Here is an 18,866-nt window from a genome sequence, read left to right on the forward strand (position 1 = left end):
ATTTGATTAAAAAACATATTTGATTTAAATAATTCTGTTTTATAATATCCATCCGTATTCTTCGGATTAATAATACCAACGGTTATATAATAAACCCGCAATTATTATTATTATTATTATTATTATTATTATTATTATTATTATTATTATTATTATTTATATTATCATTCTTGGCATCGTCATTATATCATTTTATATCATTAGTACGAGTCGCTTAGCAAATCTACCTCCGTAAAAAAGAAAAATGGAAAATATATTATATAAATTACTTGAAGCGTATGAAAGGAATGATTCAGAATAATCGCGAAGCTTCGCCTAATTCAAGATAGTATAACGATAATCTGAAGGTAAGCAGACCGACGAAATCTACACCTACCATCCAAGATTCCGACATTTGGCAGAACTTCAACAATGCCATCTTTCTATCTTCTCTGACTTTCTCTCCCTTTTCTCTTTCTCCCTTTGAAGCATGTTCGTCCTTCGTTCCTTTTATCCCTATTCCTTCCTTATTGTCAGTGTTCTCGCGTTAAATAACAATGGACTCGTGGAAGTGGGACTACTCGAAAACATTTGCCCGTTTCTTCTCTCTCACTCTTTTTATCTCTCTCTCTCTCTCTCTCTTTCTCTCTTTTTCTCTTCCTCTCTTTGTCGCGATTCATTCGGTCTCCCGCATAATGACGCACGCTTCTATGAAACAACGTGGTCTCTCGCTAATGCGCGCGCGTGCGCCCATTCAACATCGGTGCCAGGAGCATCTCCAACTGCGTCTTTTTCTCTCTCTCCCTCTCTCTCTCTCTTCCTTTTGTCCTTACTTTTTCCGACGTTTTAATAGTTGTGCTAACATTTACCCTACGGCGATCAATCGGTACGACAATGAAATAATAGGATAGAGGGGATAATGATAAAGTGATCGAGAATACCTAAAATAATATCGTTTCGATTTCATTGATAACTCTATTGAGATCTATTCAACTTTTCTATTGTCTTACTTTATTAATTGTCACTGTTTGTTTTTTTTTTTTTTTTTTTTTTTTTTTTTTTTTTTATAACTATTCGATGTTTCATAATATTAAGCTAATTGCTATGATATTTGTTGACATATCTTAATTGTTGTTCCTCCGATAATAATAAAAATAAAAAATATTTAATATACTTTGACAAATACTTAACATTTGATGAAATTTTCTTAGAAGATCTGATATAATATATGAGGGAACACAGGCAACGTGTATAAATCACACGATAACCTGTTTATTTTCCGAAAGTCAATCTAGTCATCTAAAAACTCGCTTAGCCGCCTCCAGGCAGGGCTACGGTCCATGTGCGGCCGAAGAAGCCAAGTTACTGTAAACTGTTTATATGTATCTTCTCTGTGGTCTATGATCTTAACCAAAGGAAATTTACGAGTTCACTCTTTCCCTTTCTACCCTTCGATCAGACATTGGCCCTTTCCCTCAGTGCATTATCGATGCTGCTCTGTTAAGTTTCGAAAGGGTAGAAACCAGCTGCACTATCCAATAGGGGATAATCGATCTCAAAAGGGAAGGCCTTTCGAGTGAAAGTGTTGGTAGGGATTGTGTGTATATGTGTATGAGAGAGAGAGAAAGAGAAACGATGGACTACCGGTACGTCTGTTTGCCTTACGTGCTAATTTGCTTGACCTGATGAAAGATCAAGCTAGTGTAAACTCTTCGTTAGGTGTACTAACGTTATATTAGTATCGACTAACTCATCGAAGTGCACAGCGTGCATCTGCATCGATTTCAAATTCGTGGGCAGCAAAGTGAACCGTTTCAAGTGCACGATATTGCATGCTTTTCAACCAAGGACAAATGTTTAAGTGTCATGATCAATAATTTATCAATGAATCAATCGTTACCCGATCAATGTTCTTTCTCTTGATAGAAAGAAATATCGTATATAAGAAATATATCCTATGTCATGTACAGTTTCAAGCAATCCGTTGAAAAAGACAAAAACATAGAACAAGTAGACTGCAGTGAGTACTCCGTTTTCTACGTGCCTTCCGTTTCCGGTTTGTCCTATCTTGAAAGTTTTAATTCAACTTGAACATATCCTGCCTCTTTCGACCTTCCGTTTCCAACCTTGCCTACCCCCATTCAATCTCTCCATCTAACCCAACTCCTTCTTTTTTCAACATCAGCTAAAGCTACAGTTATACGTGTGGTTGAATAACCGGTGGTCATTAGCAAGCGGTCCTTTTTACGGGTTACACAGCCGGCGCGGCGTGTGTACGTAACACCGTGACAAAATGCTTCTCACACTTCTCACACTTCTCTCTCACATTTTACCCCTCCTACTCTCTTTCTCTCTTCGCTACAACGGTAATGAGTACCATTTCAGTAATGAGGTCGCACGCCATTGAAAATCGCAAAGGAACGGAGATCTCGCTAGATCTCTTTCTCTTTCTTTCTATCTCACGTAAGAGAAAAGTAGGGGTATTCTCCTCGACCGTAAAAGTTAATGAACGAAGAAATAACCGTCTCGAAAGAATCTCTGGGCTAGCATCACCTCTCCTCTTACCCTTTTATCGCCCTATCTTTCCCGTTTTCAAAAGCACCTCTGACTTCTTTCTCTTTTCGTCTACTTCGATTCTCGGCCTCTCCTCCTCATCTCCTCTTCTTCCTTTTCTCTTTCTTTTCTACGGAGGCTCAACGTAAAGATTCGATCTGGCGTGATCGTATCAGGCATCCTCGAGAATCCACGGGATCGACACCCTCTTACGTTGCTACTGGCTCTACGTGACGATGGAAATCTGATTTCCGTCGTTATACCTCTCCTGCGCAACCGATTCTACCTATAGCTGGCCCACTTTTTCTTTTCTCCGTCTCTTCTCTTTTCTTTTTTTCTTCTTCTATCTTCTTCTCGTTAATAAATTATATCGGAATTGTGTTTAACTGAGATTCAATCGATAAACATAATTCCATGATAAATATATTAAATCTTTATGCGTATATTACATGACAATAATTTGTGTTGTACAAAGCACATAAAAAAAGAAAAAAAGAATAATTAAACCCTCGTCAAATCTCACCGACTATTTTTTTCTCAAGTCATTTGAAACGGTTGAACGTAAAAATGAAAACGAAAGAAAAGAAAAAAAAAAAAGCAAGCAAACGAACATCAAAATAAAGAAAGATAAGATGAAAAATAACTTAGTCATAAGCCGGTAACAGTAGTACGTGCCAAAAAGAGAAAAAGGCAGAAAGAAGGGAGGAGGAGGGAGGAGGGGAGGGAGAGAAAAAGGAAATAAGGAAAAGGAAGATAGTGGGAGAGAAAAGGTGAAGAGGCAGATGTGATAAATGGTAATTGCGCAAAAGTACCGCGACGGACACAAGTAACACCCGTTCCTCATTAGAGGCTTGTTAAGGCGTCCAGACGCGAAGCGACGGAATGTGGTGAGAAAGAAGGATGAAAAAGTGAGAGTGAAAGAGAAAGAGAGAAAGATAGAAGCTCTTTTCTTCTTCCAACACACTTAGAATCTTCTTTTAGACCAGCTGCCGTGAACCCTACTCTTGCCCGTCTCGTCTTCGAATAATCGTTTTGATTGCCGGGCGCCACGCCTGGCCAATGCCGAAAGATTTGATTTCTCCAGAAGACAACGATGAGTCAGTCTTTCCTGTACGAGAATCAGCGAAATACCCAATGTGAGCCACTAAAACGTCTGCTTTGTGGAATCTAACGCGTAAGTCTTCTTCCTCTGCTCTCTCTCTCTCTCTCACCCCCCCCTTTCTCCCCCTCTCTCCCTCTTTCCATCTCTATCTCTATCTCTCTCTTTCTCTCAGGATCAAAGAGTTTTAACTCCTTTCTCTTCATGTCCCGAACCATTTGTGCTCTTCTTTATCTTGTAAATTTCCCGACAACCGAAAGACTCCATTTTAAAACGGCAATTGCCCGTAGCACGGCTCATCGATCTGTTATTTTCGTTGTTCAGAGACCACTTTACAGATTATTTGTTATCTTTCAAGACTCCGTAATGGGTGGGGAAACTCGAGTATGAATCATTCAGCAAATACGAGAAGATAAAAGAATTGAAATTGTACTAAGTTCGATACGTGGAATGAGATATTGTATGATTTCAGGTTAGTTGACACTTAACGATAATGCTACGTGACAGATTAAAGTACAATGACCCCATATATTTTTACGTACTTTTTAATAAAACTTTTTATCAAGATAAACATACATACATACACATATACACATACGTAAATAATTTATCACTGCACACGTGTAATACTCTTAATATCATAAAAAGAAAGATAAAAATTGTACTTTGTGATTCCAGCGAGAACGCGATGGAGATTCATGAAATTAGAATATCCAGAGTTGTTTTCTAGTAGCTACCCTTGCTTTTTCGTTCTCAACGTTACACACTTTATCGCGCTACGCCAGCTTCTACTCGACTCTCGACTTTCTCTTTTTCTTTTTTCTTTTTTTTTTTTTCTTCTTCTTTTTTCTTCTTTTTCTTCTCATCCTCTTCTTCTTTAGCAACGATGCCAGGCGCTAGTCGTTCTTCCCGTTACTGGAAGAAGGCGTACGTTTATTTGCTTTCGTTCGTTGTGATTCTTCCGACGTTTCTCTCCGCTCCATTCGTTCCAAGATAAGACCAGTTCCGTTTGCGAGCCGTGCTAGAAGCTCAGAGGAGCAACACGTCTGCAACACTTCGAGGAACGAACGAAAATTATTAACCGGGGTAATTACTCGAGGCCTCGACTTATCGTCTTATAATTTTAATGGGATTTTATCGATTTCATTTTAACGACAGTTCGTTATCATCGTTTACCTTTTATGGTAACGTCCAATTTCGAGAATCATTCGGCTGATAATATTAACAAGGGAGAAAGGGAGATGGTTTTTGTTTTTTTCTTTTTTTTTTTTTTGTTTGATAAAAAATTTTTTCGATATCTCCTTCGATTTTATTCGATAATTAACAAACATTTCGTGACGCCTTTCTCCGAACAAATAAGTCTGAACGATTACGAGGGTCGTAATAGTCAATATAAAAATAACAGATGATAAAAGATTCCCTTAATTTTTATCGATTTATTGTCGAGATCGAACGAGCCATGATGACTAGGATCTTTTACATTGAATTTTCTGACGTAATCGGAGAATGCACGAGAAGATGCATCATAGCCGATACGAAGGAACGACAATACGTTCTCAAGTCGAGGTGAGCACGGACATACGAGGCGTCATTAGCTCGATGTATCGAGCACCATCCAAAGCGTCAATTTAACAGCGTGTGAATATTAATGATAGGATGCAGAGACCCTGTTCGCATATTTGTCGCAACACATGCCTTCCGTATCATCGATTAATCTACGTCGAAGATTATTATAGTCTACTATATACTATCATATAATAATGAAATGTTGTTTCGACAAAGAGTTTAATGAAAACTTGCCATATGTTAATTCTTCGAATATTTATTCTTATCTTTAATAAATAATATCAATGATATAATTCGATACAATTTCAATTCGATAATTTTTACCATTTGTTGGAACGCGAAACATCTTAAACCAACCATTATTATCACAAAATTACTCTATTATCACGTTGATATTCTCGTTAATATCTCGATAAGGTCGTAAAAAATACATATATACGATTTATCAGAGATTCCATAGAATTTTATGATTCGAACAGAGACCGGAACGGCCGGTAAAAAGAGTCCTTTGCGCCTATGAGTCATTAAAACGTTCAGTTTCGCTTGAGTACCGAACCCGCCCATCATTATCTTAGGTACTCATCTTGTAATGGTAAATCACTTTGAACGGGTAATAAACGCCGCGGCGGCGTGAATCGAAAGACCGACGAATAAAATTTTTGATACCGTGAAATAAATTCAACCCGTTACAATAGCTCGATTAATCGCAGGATTATATGGTTTCGCCAAATGATTTCGAAGGGGGCTTAAGTGAATAAACGCACATATTGAGATTTTTATATGAAATATAAAATTATTTTAAAAATCTTTAACAAATAACTCTGATAATAATTGCGTATTACTCATTTCACTATAATGTTAAATTATATCTCCTTAGTGATTTTTTTTTTTGTTTTTTTTTTTTTTTTTATATAGTATATTTATAAGCGGGAAATTTATCAGAAGGAAAAGGAAGAAAAATATTTAATTATTTTTCTTTTATTTCTTGAAGTTTTAGTTTCTTTAAGATTACTAAAATGGACAAGGATCAATGGTTGAGTCAGCGAAGGAAATTACGTTTCGAAATGTCGCAATTCTACGATTGTTCTTCCGCATCTTTATTGTCCTTTTATTCGAGTGAGTCAGCAAGCGTCATAGTTATTTCTTCGATCTTTCTTTTCTTCGAAGAAGAAGAGTGACTATGATGTTTAGAAGGATGATTAGGAGATGGGTCGAATGAACACGGACATATTGTTTTTTAGTTTTAGATTCATCGTTCTTCTTAATGGTATATTGTTGCGATTAATTATTCAAGCATTGATCGATAATTTCACATTCATTGTAATGTCCATTCGTCTGAAACAGTATTGTCAATTATTGTTCCGTTTAATATACCGTATTTCTAAAAATTCACGTAAGCAATTAAATTTTTTCTCTTTCTTAAAATTCTCAAACGATACTAATCGTGAATAGGTAGAGACGGAGAGAGGGATTGCGCATCGCAGACGATCTCGCTCTTCGATCCTCTCTGTGATCCTCGTGCCTTACCGAAGAGCACGCATCCTCGCCCGAAATTCATTTCAGGTTGGATCTCACGAATACTTATCTCCGGAAAGAGATTGGAGGATTTGCTCGCAAACAGGATTGTTTACCTTCACATAAAATCAATAGTCTTTGCGTTTATCGATTTCTAGTATTTATTATCAATTCTGTTAATTATCATGTACGTACGATTTGATTCAATACTTATATTATTTCAAAAGTATTATTTATTTAATTATTATTATTATTAAATATTTAAATATTATTTATTCGAATAAATAATAATTTTTATCAGAAAATAATTGGAAAATATCTAAAAAGAAAATTTAAATGTTATAGAATCATGAATAGTTTAAAAATCGAACCGCATGTTGTAAGCAAGCTATCGACGAAGTGTTAAAAATAAAAGCTTGTCGAGACGATTTAGTCGAAACATTCGAAATAGAAAAATGTTCTGGGTTTGACTATAGGGAGTAACATCGATATTACGAAGAGCTTTATTCCAACATGTATCGTGACGTTTTAGATTTATGAAAGTATGTATGTACAGGTCGGCCGAGTTTCCATTTATCAGTAGAACGCACATACGAATACCTGTAGCTTTCGAGAGATGGGAACGCATACGGCATGTAACGTTCGCGAAACATCCGCAAAACTTCGATTCGACGAACAAATGGACGGAGTTTTGCAAAAGAAAAAGTGTCCGACGGAAATCACAATGGGAGTAAAGGCAACGAGAGAGGCAACGGGAGGGAGGGCGAGCGAGAGAGAGAAGGAGAGAAAGAAAGAGAAAGCGAGACATACAGAGATAGCTGCTCAGCATCGAATGTGGGGAAACGCATTCCCTTCCTATTGTGCATCGACTGGTGAAAAATGCACACTGATTTTCCGTAACAATGCTGATGAAAGGAAGAATTTTCATTGATCGTCAATAAAATCCGGAGAATTTTTACGAATGAATAAAACTAGTCAGAATCCATCAATAATATAATAATCATTACCATTTTCTTCAATAATATAAAATTCATGGATTAACATAATTAAGAGGAATTAAATTTTGATCATTCAAGAAAAATAATATTAGCCTTGTTGAAATTATAGAAAATAATATACGATATAATGGATCTAATGAGCGAATTTAGAAAATGTTTGTTATGTTACCAGCCAGAAGAAGCGAATCTATTCATGATATGTAAATATCTCGAATGATTCAGAAAACTTTCATTTATTTATCGTCGAACAAGGACAAGAAATAATTATCCGGTGTTCCGTTTAATTTTGAGCCTGATAAAAATTAACGGAGGCAACGTTCGCTCTTACAACGTCACGTGGATTACTCCGAAAGGCGGAAAATTGAAAAAGAATTAGGTTGAACGACGTTCACGAAGAATAACTTCGCTATATAATGCCCGAGAAAAAGGATGAACTCGTTGATTGTTTATGAAATAAAAGAAAATAAAAGAATTCTTTATTATAATAATTATATAATTATTATGAAAGAAATTATTCTAACAAAAGATTTACCTAAGCTATTATTCATTTTACGCGATTCCAGAAGATAAATCGTATTTCGAAACTAACGAAAAGTCAGAACAAAAACGATCAAAAGTGTCACACAGGACTAATAGATCCCAGTGAGACGTCGTTATATCATCGTAGTTTTCAAATATACGTAGATATATCAATGTGTATGTATTTACGTATCCGTGTGCGTCTGAGTTATGTTCGTCTAATATTCCCTCGTCCTGTGTGATACTCGGATCAGTCGAGACGTCAGAAGGCATTCAGAATCGCGTCAAATCGTGCCAGACAGAACAATGCCGACGAATGATCCGGCAGCTTTATACCTCGGACGGATCATAATCAGCACTTAAGTCGAGTACTTTGACGAGGGAACGAAGAGGATGCCGGAGGTTCTACCTCGAGTATTACCTAAACGTTTTTATTCCAAGAATTACTTCAGGGTCTTCAAAATGAAATGGCGCTCGGAAACACTTTAAAAGAAGTATCCTCTAATGTGCTTTTATATCATGTGAACATATCTCGTTGCGAGTTATACATCTCAATTCTTGAATTTAACGTTGATTTATTTTTATCCTTTTTAGGTGTTAAAAAATGTCATTAAAAAATTTCAAACATAATTGCATTCTTATAGGAAATAAAATGAAGAAAAGGAAGAAAAAAGAAAAAAGAAAAAAGAAAAAAGAAAAATGAAGAATCATAAATAGTCAAAAAGAAATTACGGAATTCGAATGATTTCATTTAGAATTTATCGAGCAATCAATTTTCATCAATTGATTCGTCAACAAACCATCATTCTCTATCAATTCTTTTTCAATTTCTCGTTCGGAACGAGATATACCGCAAACGATACGATAAAGTAGATTATGAAGTTCCTTGACTTGTGTACTATATACATTCTCATCCTATCTTTTCATTTTGTTTGTACCGTCATCATTCGCTCTACTCCCATCCTCTCTCATTCTCTTCTGATTTCAACGAACAATTAAGGTCAGAGAGTGTCGACTCGTCGACGGTGGTTACGTTATTTGGGTCGCCATTGGATCGTTTTTCAACGACGTCTATTTGTACACGGCTTTTCCGAGAGAAAATCTTATCTCGCTTAACAACGATGCCGTCCATCGTTCTTTTTCAGACGACGAGGACAATGGCAACGACAAGGGAAGACTAAGACGAGGACGAGGAAGACGATCGATTCTCCTTTTTTTTTCTCTCTTTTTCTTCTTCTTTTTCTTCTCTTTTCTTTATTTTTTCTTTTTCTTCTCTCGTCCAACATCGCTCGTCTCGTCGTCTTGCCTCCTCCCGCCACGTTGTTTAAGATTCAAAGTTTAGACTTTAACCCCTTCGCAGTTTTATTAACGCTTTAACGACGGTCGACACGACACCCGTGTCAGTTGGATTTTACTACGGACGAGAGATTTCACGTTAGTTCAATGTGATTTCTTCTTCTCTGTTCTGTGAATCATTTCTAAGATTAATCCATCATACATGGTATAAAGAAGTTTATAAAATATTATTCATCTAGGTAAAAATTTTTTTTCTATTGCAAAATCAGCTGCTCATAATGAATTACCAAAAAAAAAAAAAAAAAAAAAGAAAAAAAATCGAAATCTCACTCATTGATAACTTATTTGGAACATTTATAAATCTCGATCGGCCGATCGAGGATTCTCTCAAAATTCATAATGATAAAACGAATTTGAATAAAAGGAAGAATAAATGGTGTAACACATTAAAAACAAAACGATGATACTAATGATGCGTGTGTGGCATCGTTTATGCGATCGAAAATCCTTAAGAAGATTCTTGCGAACCTCTAATAAAATATGCGTGTTCGTTTAAATCCGTGTAAGGGACACCGTGCTTAACATCCCCGAACGAGCAAGCTATAGCGAGTGATGACTCGCTATAGCATGCTATATAGTTAGCTAGCTAGCTAGCTAGCCTAGCTAGTCCGTCGCAAGCTACACGTAGACGTTCGCGCGTGTATTAATCTGCATAAACTCATTCCTATGCAAACGAGGAGGATTCGACGACGTCGAACTAGGATACCGAACGGGTAGAAACTCGCGGGGCTTACATCGTGGCTTAGAAGCATGCTGAGGCTTATATACATATAGATATGGCTTGTATACCATGAGATACCGATCGTAAATGAAACCACACCGACACCAACCCCCAACACATTTCTGCTGTCTCTTCTCTCTCTCTCTCTCTCTCTCTCTCTCTCACTATCTCCCTCTCTCTCTCTCTTTCTCTTAGGTTCTTTCCTTTTTTATCTTCTTCGTCTTCGTGTTGCCATAGACAGAATAATAATTGCCAAGCCCTTGTTCTACGGTATATTTGAAGTGACGATGATCTTTTGCCGAAGAACGATAGAAAAGAGGAAAAAAAATGAAAAAGACATCTACCTCAGAGATAAGATCACACTTATCGTAAATTTAAAACGATAATGGGAATTTTTAGTTACTCGTATTTCCTTTATGAATTCTCTCAAGAATCTTATTTTAAACATTAGATCAATTTTAATTTTTTTTCTTTTTTTTTTTTTTTTTTTTTTTTTTCATTTTTCGTATGACCGATTCGTACGATCAATCACCCCCTTGTCTGGACGCTGTTTCGAACACACAAAGATAGGAACCACTCTAACGTTCTTCAATCTTACGAAGCCCGTCCTCGTATTTCCGATATCGAGCAACGAAAAGTCGACGGACCGAAGTAAAATGAAGGATAAAAGATAAAGGAGGAAGGAAACAGACGATATGTGAAACAACAAAGACGTTCAAATTTTCGATATTTCTCATCATCGAAACTAAAAGAAGGTTTATAGACACTCTCTGGTTTAGATTTTACACTACCTCGAAGACTATAAGTTCACCTACTCGCACTTATGTATGTTTAATGCGAATAAGCAAGGCCTACGACCGAGCAACTTCTTACTTACCATTTGTTATAACTTATTCATACCTAGTGCAATTACTAGCGCATAGTTCATCGACGTATAGACATGAAAATCGCACCTTACTTACTTGCCAACGCCTGTATCAAATATCTCCTCTCTTCTTCTTCTCGTATTTCATTCAATACATATACCTGCTTTTCTCCATACTACGTCTAATGTGTACTACGGGATGACTTCCCTGTATTTGGTATTATAAAAGCCGAAAAAAATAATAAAAATATCATGTAGGAGATAACATCTAATATATGTAACCACGTGGCCATTATTCTTTCTTATAGTCCAGGAAGTTGAAAGTTTTCGCGCTTTAAAAATGTACCTGCTAGCGAGGCTGATCCCATGCAACGCTTCAAAATTATAGCTTTCACTAGGATCATTTTTTTCGATCGATGAAAAGAAACATTTTATTCTTTTCTTCCGCATTGTTCTTGTACTTTGTCGTTTATGAGTTTCGTGAAACGTAGTATTTAACAAATTATCAATATTATTCTTGGTAAACATTATTTCGATATATATATATATATATATATATGTATATGTGTATGAATCGATAAAATTAATCGTTGAGATATTTACAAATTTTTGTAGTAGTCTATAATTCTCGTAATAAAATATAATCAACATAAGAATATTACGATTAAATAGTCTAATTTAATAATTTGTTTCAAAGTACGTGACTTCTAAGATGCTAAATACATTACTGCATTTACAGTTACTACTATTCATTCATTTATGCACGTAAATTGGTTTTTGTTTACCCAACTTAGCCTTCTGTCATTGACTTTCCTCCTAGTTACTTACCTGAGTGAATTCGAGTAAACTTCTCTATTGAAAGCGTTCACGAATTTTAATGTACTCTTCACTCTGCCCTCGTGTTTCCGGATAAATAATTAATAGTTGCTTCGTAAAGACTATAGAACAACAGATAACGTATTAATGAACCGAATAAGCTATACCGGCTCTCATGAAACTAAACTCGAGATCAAACGTTGAACATCGTCGTTGAAATATCTGATGCTTTGTTATACGTCTGGCGTTCTCGTAAAATAAATTTCTCTAAGGAACGATATTAGAACGATGTCTGACAGTTTAAAATATTTCGATAATAACATTTTGTTGTTGAAAATATCAATGAAATGAATTCAATTGCTTAAGAATAAAAGATTCATTTTATATAAAAAAAAAAAAAAATTTTTTCTATATATACATATACGAAGAAGAAAATTTTATTTATCCTATAAAACCAAGGTAAATCTCGGAAAATATATTTCCCAATACGATAATGTTGAAATAATATTTACGAGCCAGTAATATTTAAACAAAACATGATGCTTCGTTGATATCCTTTAAAATTTCTCGGGGAAACTCTCAAATGCATGTACATAGTCAGATTTACGGCGATACTAACGATGTCACGGCCCTTTTGTTTCAGCTTGACGAGGACTGAAATGACGCAGGAGTCACGGTGAGAAAAGGGCGAGGGTTTCACCCTCGCACGAAAAGGGGGTGCCATGGCGAAGAACTTTAGTTTCGTCGTTGGTGCAAGCCCATCGACTACTCCTCTCCTTATTCGTCTCCTCCTAGTCGGCTTCATCTCGTTCGTTCCAGCAACTCTTGCCGTGGATCTTTGTAAGTATTATATTTACTTTAAAAAAGAAGTTAACGTTAAAACGATCTCGTATTTTTTCTTTTTACATATTCAATACTCGCGCAAATTTATCTACGTACTATTCTCCGTATAATATTTTTTACGATAAAATGTTAATGTCGGTTTACTTAATCGCTCTCACAATGTTTGTCGTCACATGGTCCAATCGTTTCACAGAAATCATGTTCCATGGTCTGAGAGAAAAAAAAAGCTAGCCATTATTCGTTCGAACGTTGATTAAATATTGATTTTACCCTTCACCTGTGACGCGAATTCTCGCAAATATTTACGCCGATCGTTATAAAATAATTCGCCTCAACGAAGATCCTCGTTTATTAAATAATATTCGCTCCGATAAGTGACGCAAAGCGTTAATATCTCTATCTCTATCTCTCTCTCTCTCTCTCTCTCTCTCTCAATCTCTCTCTCTCCTCTCTCTCAATCTCTCTTTCTCCTCTCTCTCTTACACACATTGTCTCTCTATCTCTATCGCTCTTTTTCTCTGTCTATCGTTCACCTCTCTTCTCGTTGAGAACGGAAAAGAGAATCTATTAACTGACGCATGCAAATCGTCGAAGCCGTATTAAGGCCAGCTTGACGATGGGAAAGAGGGTGGTAGAGAATAAAACGAGCGTAAAGTATCGGACGAAGAATTATAGAGAACAAATAAGAAAAAGGAAAGTAGAAGAAAAAGAAAGGAAAAAAGTGAATGGACGACGAAGTCAGTCGGTGACATGAAAAAGAAAGAAAAGGAGAGCGATCAAGATGAAGTCAAAAGAACTTGTGTACTATCGGAAGATTAAACCAATGGTAGAAAGAGAAAAAAAAGAAAAGAGAAAGAGAGAGAGAGAGAGAGAGATATCTTCCATTTTCTCTTCTCCGTTTCGCTAAGTTTTCGAGCATCTTCTTCTTTTTCTTCACCCTCTCGATTCAACAACTTTGTTGAAAGTTGGCAGATTAAGACATTTCATCATTAAAACCATTCGTATCGATAAATAATTCTGGTTATAGCAATTATTATATAAAGTTACTAAAAGGAATATAAAAAAAGATATGATGATACATTGAAAGACAGTTGTAATATTATTAACACTTTTCATCGAACTCTTATATCCATCATATGATGAGATCCAGTAGAATTTCTAAATTTTGTCATTGCCTGTATCGTGAATGGTCTATGAAAATATTTTTATTGCATTCTAGAAAAATATTATAGTGGAAAAAAAGAAGATATCAGAAAGAAAAGATTTTATTACGAGTTACTTTATTTCAACCAGTTCAACAATTAGATCAAAATGCACAGATAAGTTAGACACGCTAAGGTAACCCTTTATTCCCAACATTTAGTCCTCCTTCCATTCTACTAAATACCCAACGATCTACTCGTTTCGGACAGTCCTACATGAAAAGCTGGTTTCAACTATCACACGGATTCATCTCAGTTAGCCGGCTTATTTAGCCCTTTTTAATTCGCCTGCGACGTTGTACGGTAAATATAAATACGCATACTTTAGATTGAGTTCAGGGATATATTCCTCTCGCTGCTCCTTTTCAAACCAGTATCTCGACGATCTTCGAATCGTTCATACTGGTATAAATTTAACTACAACCCGATCTCGATCAGTGCGATCCTTCGGTTAAATAAATTGTGATAAGTATACATATACGATATAAATGTATTATTGTGTAAGTTAGAATCTATATCTCTTGCAGATAATATTATACCTGAGATAAGATATTATTAATTATTTTATCGTACATCGTGACATTTTTATTTACAAATTATTGAAATAATTTTATTTAAAAACAATAGATCCATTAATACGAATAACTCGCATCGTATTCGAATTTTATTGTCATCGAAATTCATTGTTACGCATTTAACGTGCGTTATTATATATGTATATGTAAAAATATACAAAACGTATTTATTTGTAAAATATTCGAGATTATAATTCTTTTTGATCTTTTTATGTTTTAGCACAATGCATCGCACCACTGGGCATGGAATCCGGAGCAATACCGGATAAGGACATCACAGTCAGTTCCACCTACGATGCCGGAAATGTTGGCCCGCATCTGGCACGGTGAGCTTTCATATCTTTTTTTGCAGAGTTGAAAAATTTTTCAAACAGATATAACCCAGACACGTGTCGAATCAATTTGATCAAGATGGATGTTTCGTACTATGTACGTAGTGATTTTTAAACTGAACGTTTACATGACGTTATTTTTCTTTCTTTTATTTAAATAGATTTGAAGTAAATGATTGAACGTTATTGTTATTTGTGTACGTTTAAAACTATTATTTTATCGAAATATATATATATATATACATATATATATATATATATATATATATATATATATTTTCTTTTTCTTCTTTCTTTTTTTTTCCTTAAAATGTCACCCGCTCGAAGGATTAACGAAACGAATCAACGAGAAAAGAGGAAAAGAAAATTTCGTGCGTTCATTTCTTTTTCAGCTGACAACTCGATTCGATCGTGACTACAGACGGCTTATGCGTCAAACCGAATTTTTGTCGCACTTATCGGCTCTCACTCTTTCGATACATAATCCAACAGAGCTAATGGATTTAGTTGGCAGACGAGAGGATGTTGAAAGAATCGGAATTACAAAGAATCGTTAATGCGTCTGCGCCAATGCACACGTCGCTCGCCATCCCGTTACGGATGCTGCATGGACCAGAAATCGTTAGCACAGGGCATCCACTATTCTCCTTAATCGAAGCATGCCGAGCAAAAGGTTCATCGTGATTATATGTCTTCCTCGCGTTAATGCTTTTCGAAGAAGAAAGCTTTGTGTAGAACTAGGTAAACGTTAAGAATTTGACGCTTACCTCGAAGTTTTTATTAATCATATACATAGGTCGTATATTTCAAATACGTAGAAATCGAATATTCATGATGAAAATAATTTCTCACATTTTTTATTTACTATCAACATATACTTTTTAAATACAACAACAATTACGATTACGTTTCTTCTGCGAAACTCAATTTCTAGTTTTCAAAATAATACGTGAAAAGTGACTTATCAACTTAACATTTATTCGAAATGCTTCTGACTTCCGGAATGGGGGAATTGCGCAGGGTTAATTGCAACGCTTCCATGCTCGCATGAATACTAAAAAGCATGCAGAACGATTTTGCGTACGGTTGTGTCTTTAATACGTAAAATCCGGTATGGCAGGTTCTATACAACGTGTTTCGTTATATTGCTGGTTTTTCGGACTGCGATATGCGAAAAAAAATTCTGTGTGAATCTCACATAAGAATGTTACGAAAAAATGTCGTTCATTTATCTGACCAAAATGTTGACTTTCAATGTTTAAATTTCACCCATAAATGAGAACATAATATTAGTAATAGAAAATAATAGGCATAATTGAAAGAACATAATTCGTATAATTTAATTAATTAAATGAATACAATACGATAGAAAAGATGTGTATTATCGAAACACCCGGTAGACCGACGGCGTTACGTGACGAACAAAAAAGTATGATGGCGATTGACGTATAATTATTTCCTATAAAAGGCCGAGACCCGTTTTTCTTTCTCCTTGGTTTGAGCCTTCAGCGACGGTAGTTCGTCGCTTTTCAGTCGCGATATTTCGCTTGGTGGCTAGCCGCAAAAATGGCGGTCCGCTTAAATTACAAGCGAGAAAGTTCACGCCTATTCGAGCCGCAAATTATCTGATACTTTCAAGAGGCGGTTACGCAGTCAACGCAAATAATCGATCATTGATCGTTATCCATGCGAGTGCAAGGAAGTTGTAAAAAGTCCTTTCACTATCGTACAGGAGTCAATGAAATAACCAGGGAAACCATATTTGCCATTCGTTATTTCTGAAATTTCGTTGTAATCATTCTGATGGAAGAAAAAAAATCTCTAAAAACTAACGGATGAAACCATTTTTGGGAATGAAAAAAATGAAGGCTTCAGTTGTGTGCAATATTGTCACGAATAAGAGATTCGACCGTACACAGTATTCTCATTCCAACCACCCTGTATCATCCCCCTCTTTTTTTTCTCTCTTTTTTTTCTCTCTCTCTCTCTCTCTTTCTCTCCCTTTCTCTTTCTCTTTTTCGCACATACACGCATACACACACACACACACACACGCACACACACATACAAGCCTGTTTAGATATTAACGCGCTGTGTCCGCTGTTCGTCGACAGTGGTACCGCAGTGCCGGTTTATACGAATATACTGTGCCCCGTGGGAAGCATCCGGTCTACTGCAGCACGCACGCTGTGCGAAGGAACAAACGAACGGGCAACAACGAGCAGTCGAAGCGAGCATTGCGTTGGTCTGTTGGCCCCCGCGGGCTCTCCGATATTAATACATTCCATTACAGTAGACAATGACCGGCTGAATGGACCTCCAACTCCTGATGAGCTTTGAGTCCTCCCCACTTCGATGGACATCCTCAATGAACGTATATACTCTACCTATTCTCGACGAATTCCTCCTCGCACGTCACCATTTAATTTAATACTCAATGACCTCAGACCAAAAAAGATCACACACCTGTACTTCTTAAAGGATAAAACGTGTCTCACTTCGATCGTTTGTGGTTGTTTTCTCGTCTTGACCAATATCTTCTCAGTGATGGTTTATAGTTATCGAATAAATAATTAGAATTGTCTACTAGAGAGTAATAATTATAGCTTGTTTATTACTTCATCTCATAAAACATGATTATATCTTAAAATCTTCAATGAATATAAAAAGTCTCATTATTATGTTAATATTTTAACGATGAAAAATATGAAAATATTTTCTAATGAAGGATAAGTAATAGTCGTGACATTTGACAAATTTCATGTAATAACGTAGCGACGATAATTAAACCGTTGATACTCTAAAGAGACAAATGAACTCAATATAAACTTAACTAGTAGAAATATAAACAGTTTCGTGTAGTTTTTATGAAATGAGATAACTTTTATATGAATAGAATTTCCAAGGAAAAAGAGTTAATAGAACTATCAACGAAACGTTAAGGAAAATAACGAGACTCAATTGAACTCGGGTTATTATTAGATATATCAGAGGAGCCAGTCCGTTTTATTTTTCTGCACGGATTTAATTATACCAAAACTCTCGATCTTCTTTTCCATAACAGTCGAAGTTGGCTAAGAAGAAGAAGAAGAAGACAGGGAAGTATAATCATACCGTTACACGTAATTTCACGACGAACGAAGTATTCTCTTTCTTACTCTCTCGGAATCTCCAAGGCAAGTTTTCGCCGGATCGTCATAACTTTCGTCACGCGTTTTTGATTTCACCATTTTACTCCACCAAGAAGTTGTCCCCCAGCTGCGCTTTCTCGCGTCTCTTTGCTCACCCTTCTCTCTCTCTCTCTCTCTCTCTCTCTCTTTTTCTCTCTTTTTCTCTCTTTCTCTCTCTATTTCTTTCTTTTACTCTCACCCTTCTCTTTCTCCAAGCTTTTCTTACTCAACAGTATTTCTAGAATGGCTGCAATTAAGATGCCGGTAAGAGTGTCGCGCTAAGATACCGAAAGAAATAGTAGACCTTGCGAAAAATCAACGTAAGGGAATAGAAAGAGTAAGGAGAAGTTCTTTCTTCCAGAACGAAAACTTTTGGAAAGTCTTGAATATATGAGAGGATGTGGTAAAATCCGTAATTGTCATTGAACCAATAAATTTTATTGCACTATTACGAGGTAATTATTTCGTATAGATAACAAATTGTTAACTTGATCTGGCATAATAATCCTAACGTTATCATTTCCTCTTTTTATTTCTCTCTTTCCCTCTTTGATAATGAACTATCAACGTCGTTCGCATAAACGAGCGCAAATTTCTTGCTCGCTTCTTATTTCAACACCTGACCAGATATCGTTTATCGTTTTCTACAAATATACATAACGTTAAACGATAGCAATTTATGGATAACGACTTTATTTCAGTAGAAACCCGTGAATACTTGCGGATACCAGTTCCAACTCGATTTAGCAAGCAATTC

At 36.0% G+C, this 18,866-nt stretch overlaps 1 protein-coding gene and 1 long non-coding RNA gene across 3 annotated transcripts in view; one reads left to right on the forward strand and one right to left on the reverse strand.

Annotated features, from left to right (window-relative positions):
• Positions 1–18,866, forward strand: part of LOC124428060 (discoidin domain-containing receptor 2-like) — a 97,352-nt gene that overhangs the window by 36,915 nt on the left and 41,571 nt on the right. For both annotated transcript variants that reach the window (XM_046971665.1, XM_046971666.1), the window contains 2 exons: positions 12,631–12,827; positions 14,828–14,933. In XM_046971665.1, the coding sequence (XP_046827621.1) occupies positions 12,710–12,827; positions 14,828–14,933 (224 nt within the window). In that variant the 5' untranslated portion in view covers positions 12,631–12,709. The remainder of the gene's footprint in view (positions 1–12,630; positions 12,828–14,827; positions 14,934–18,866) is intronic.
• The window catches only part of LOC124428064, a 62,473-nt gene continuing 44,732 nt past the window's right edge, over positions 1,126–18,866 (reverse strand). The window contains exon 3 of the long non-coding RNA XR_006943067.1: positions 1,126–4,685. This is a non-coding gene — a long non-coding RNA (uncharacterized LOC124428064). The remainder of the gene's footprint in view (positions 4,686–18,866) is intronic.

This window comes from Vespa crabro, chromosome 11 (genome assembly GCF_910589235.1).
Source record: "Vespa crabro chromosome 11, iyVesCrab1.2, whole genome shotgun sequence".
NCBI classification, from domain to species: domain Eukaryota; kingdom Metazoa; phylum Arthropoda; class Insecta; order Hymenoptera; family Vespidae; genus Vespa; species Vespa crabro.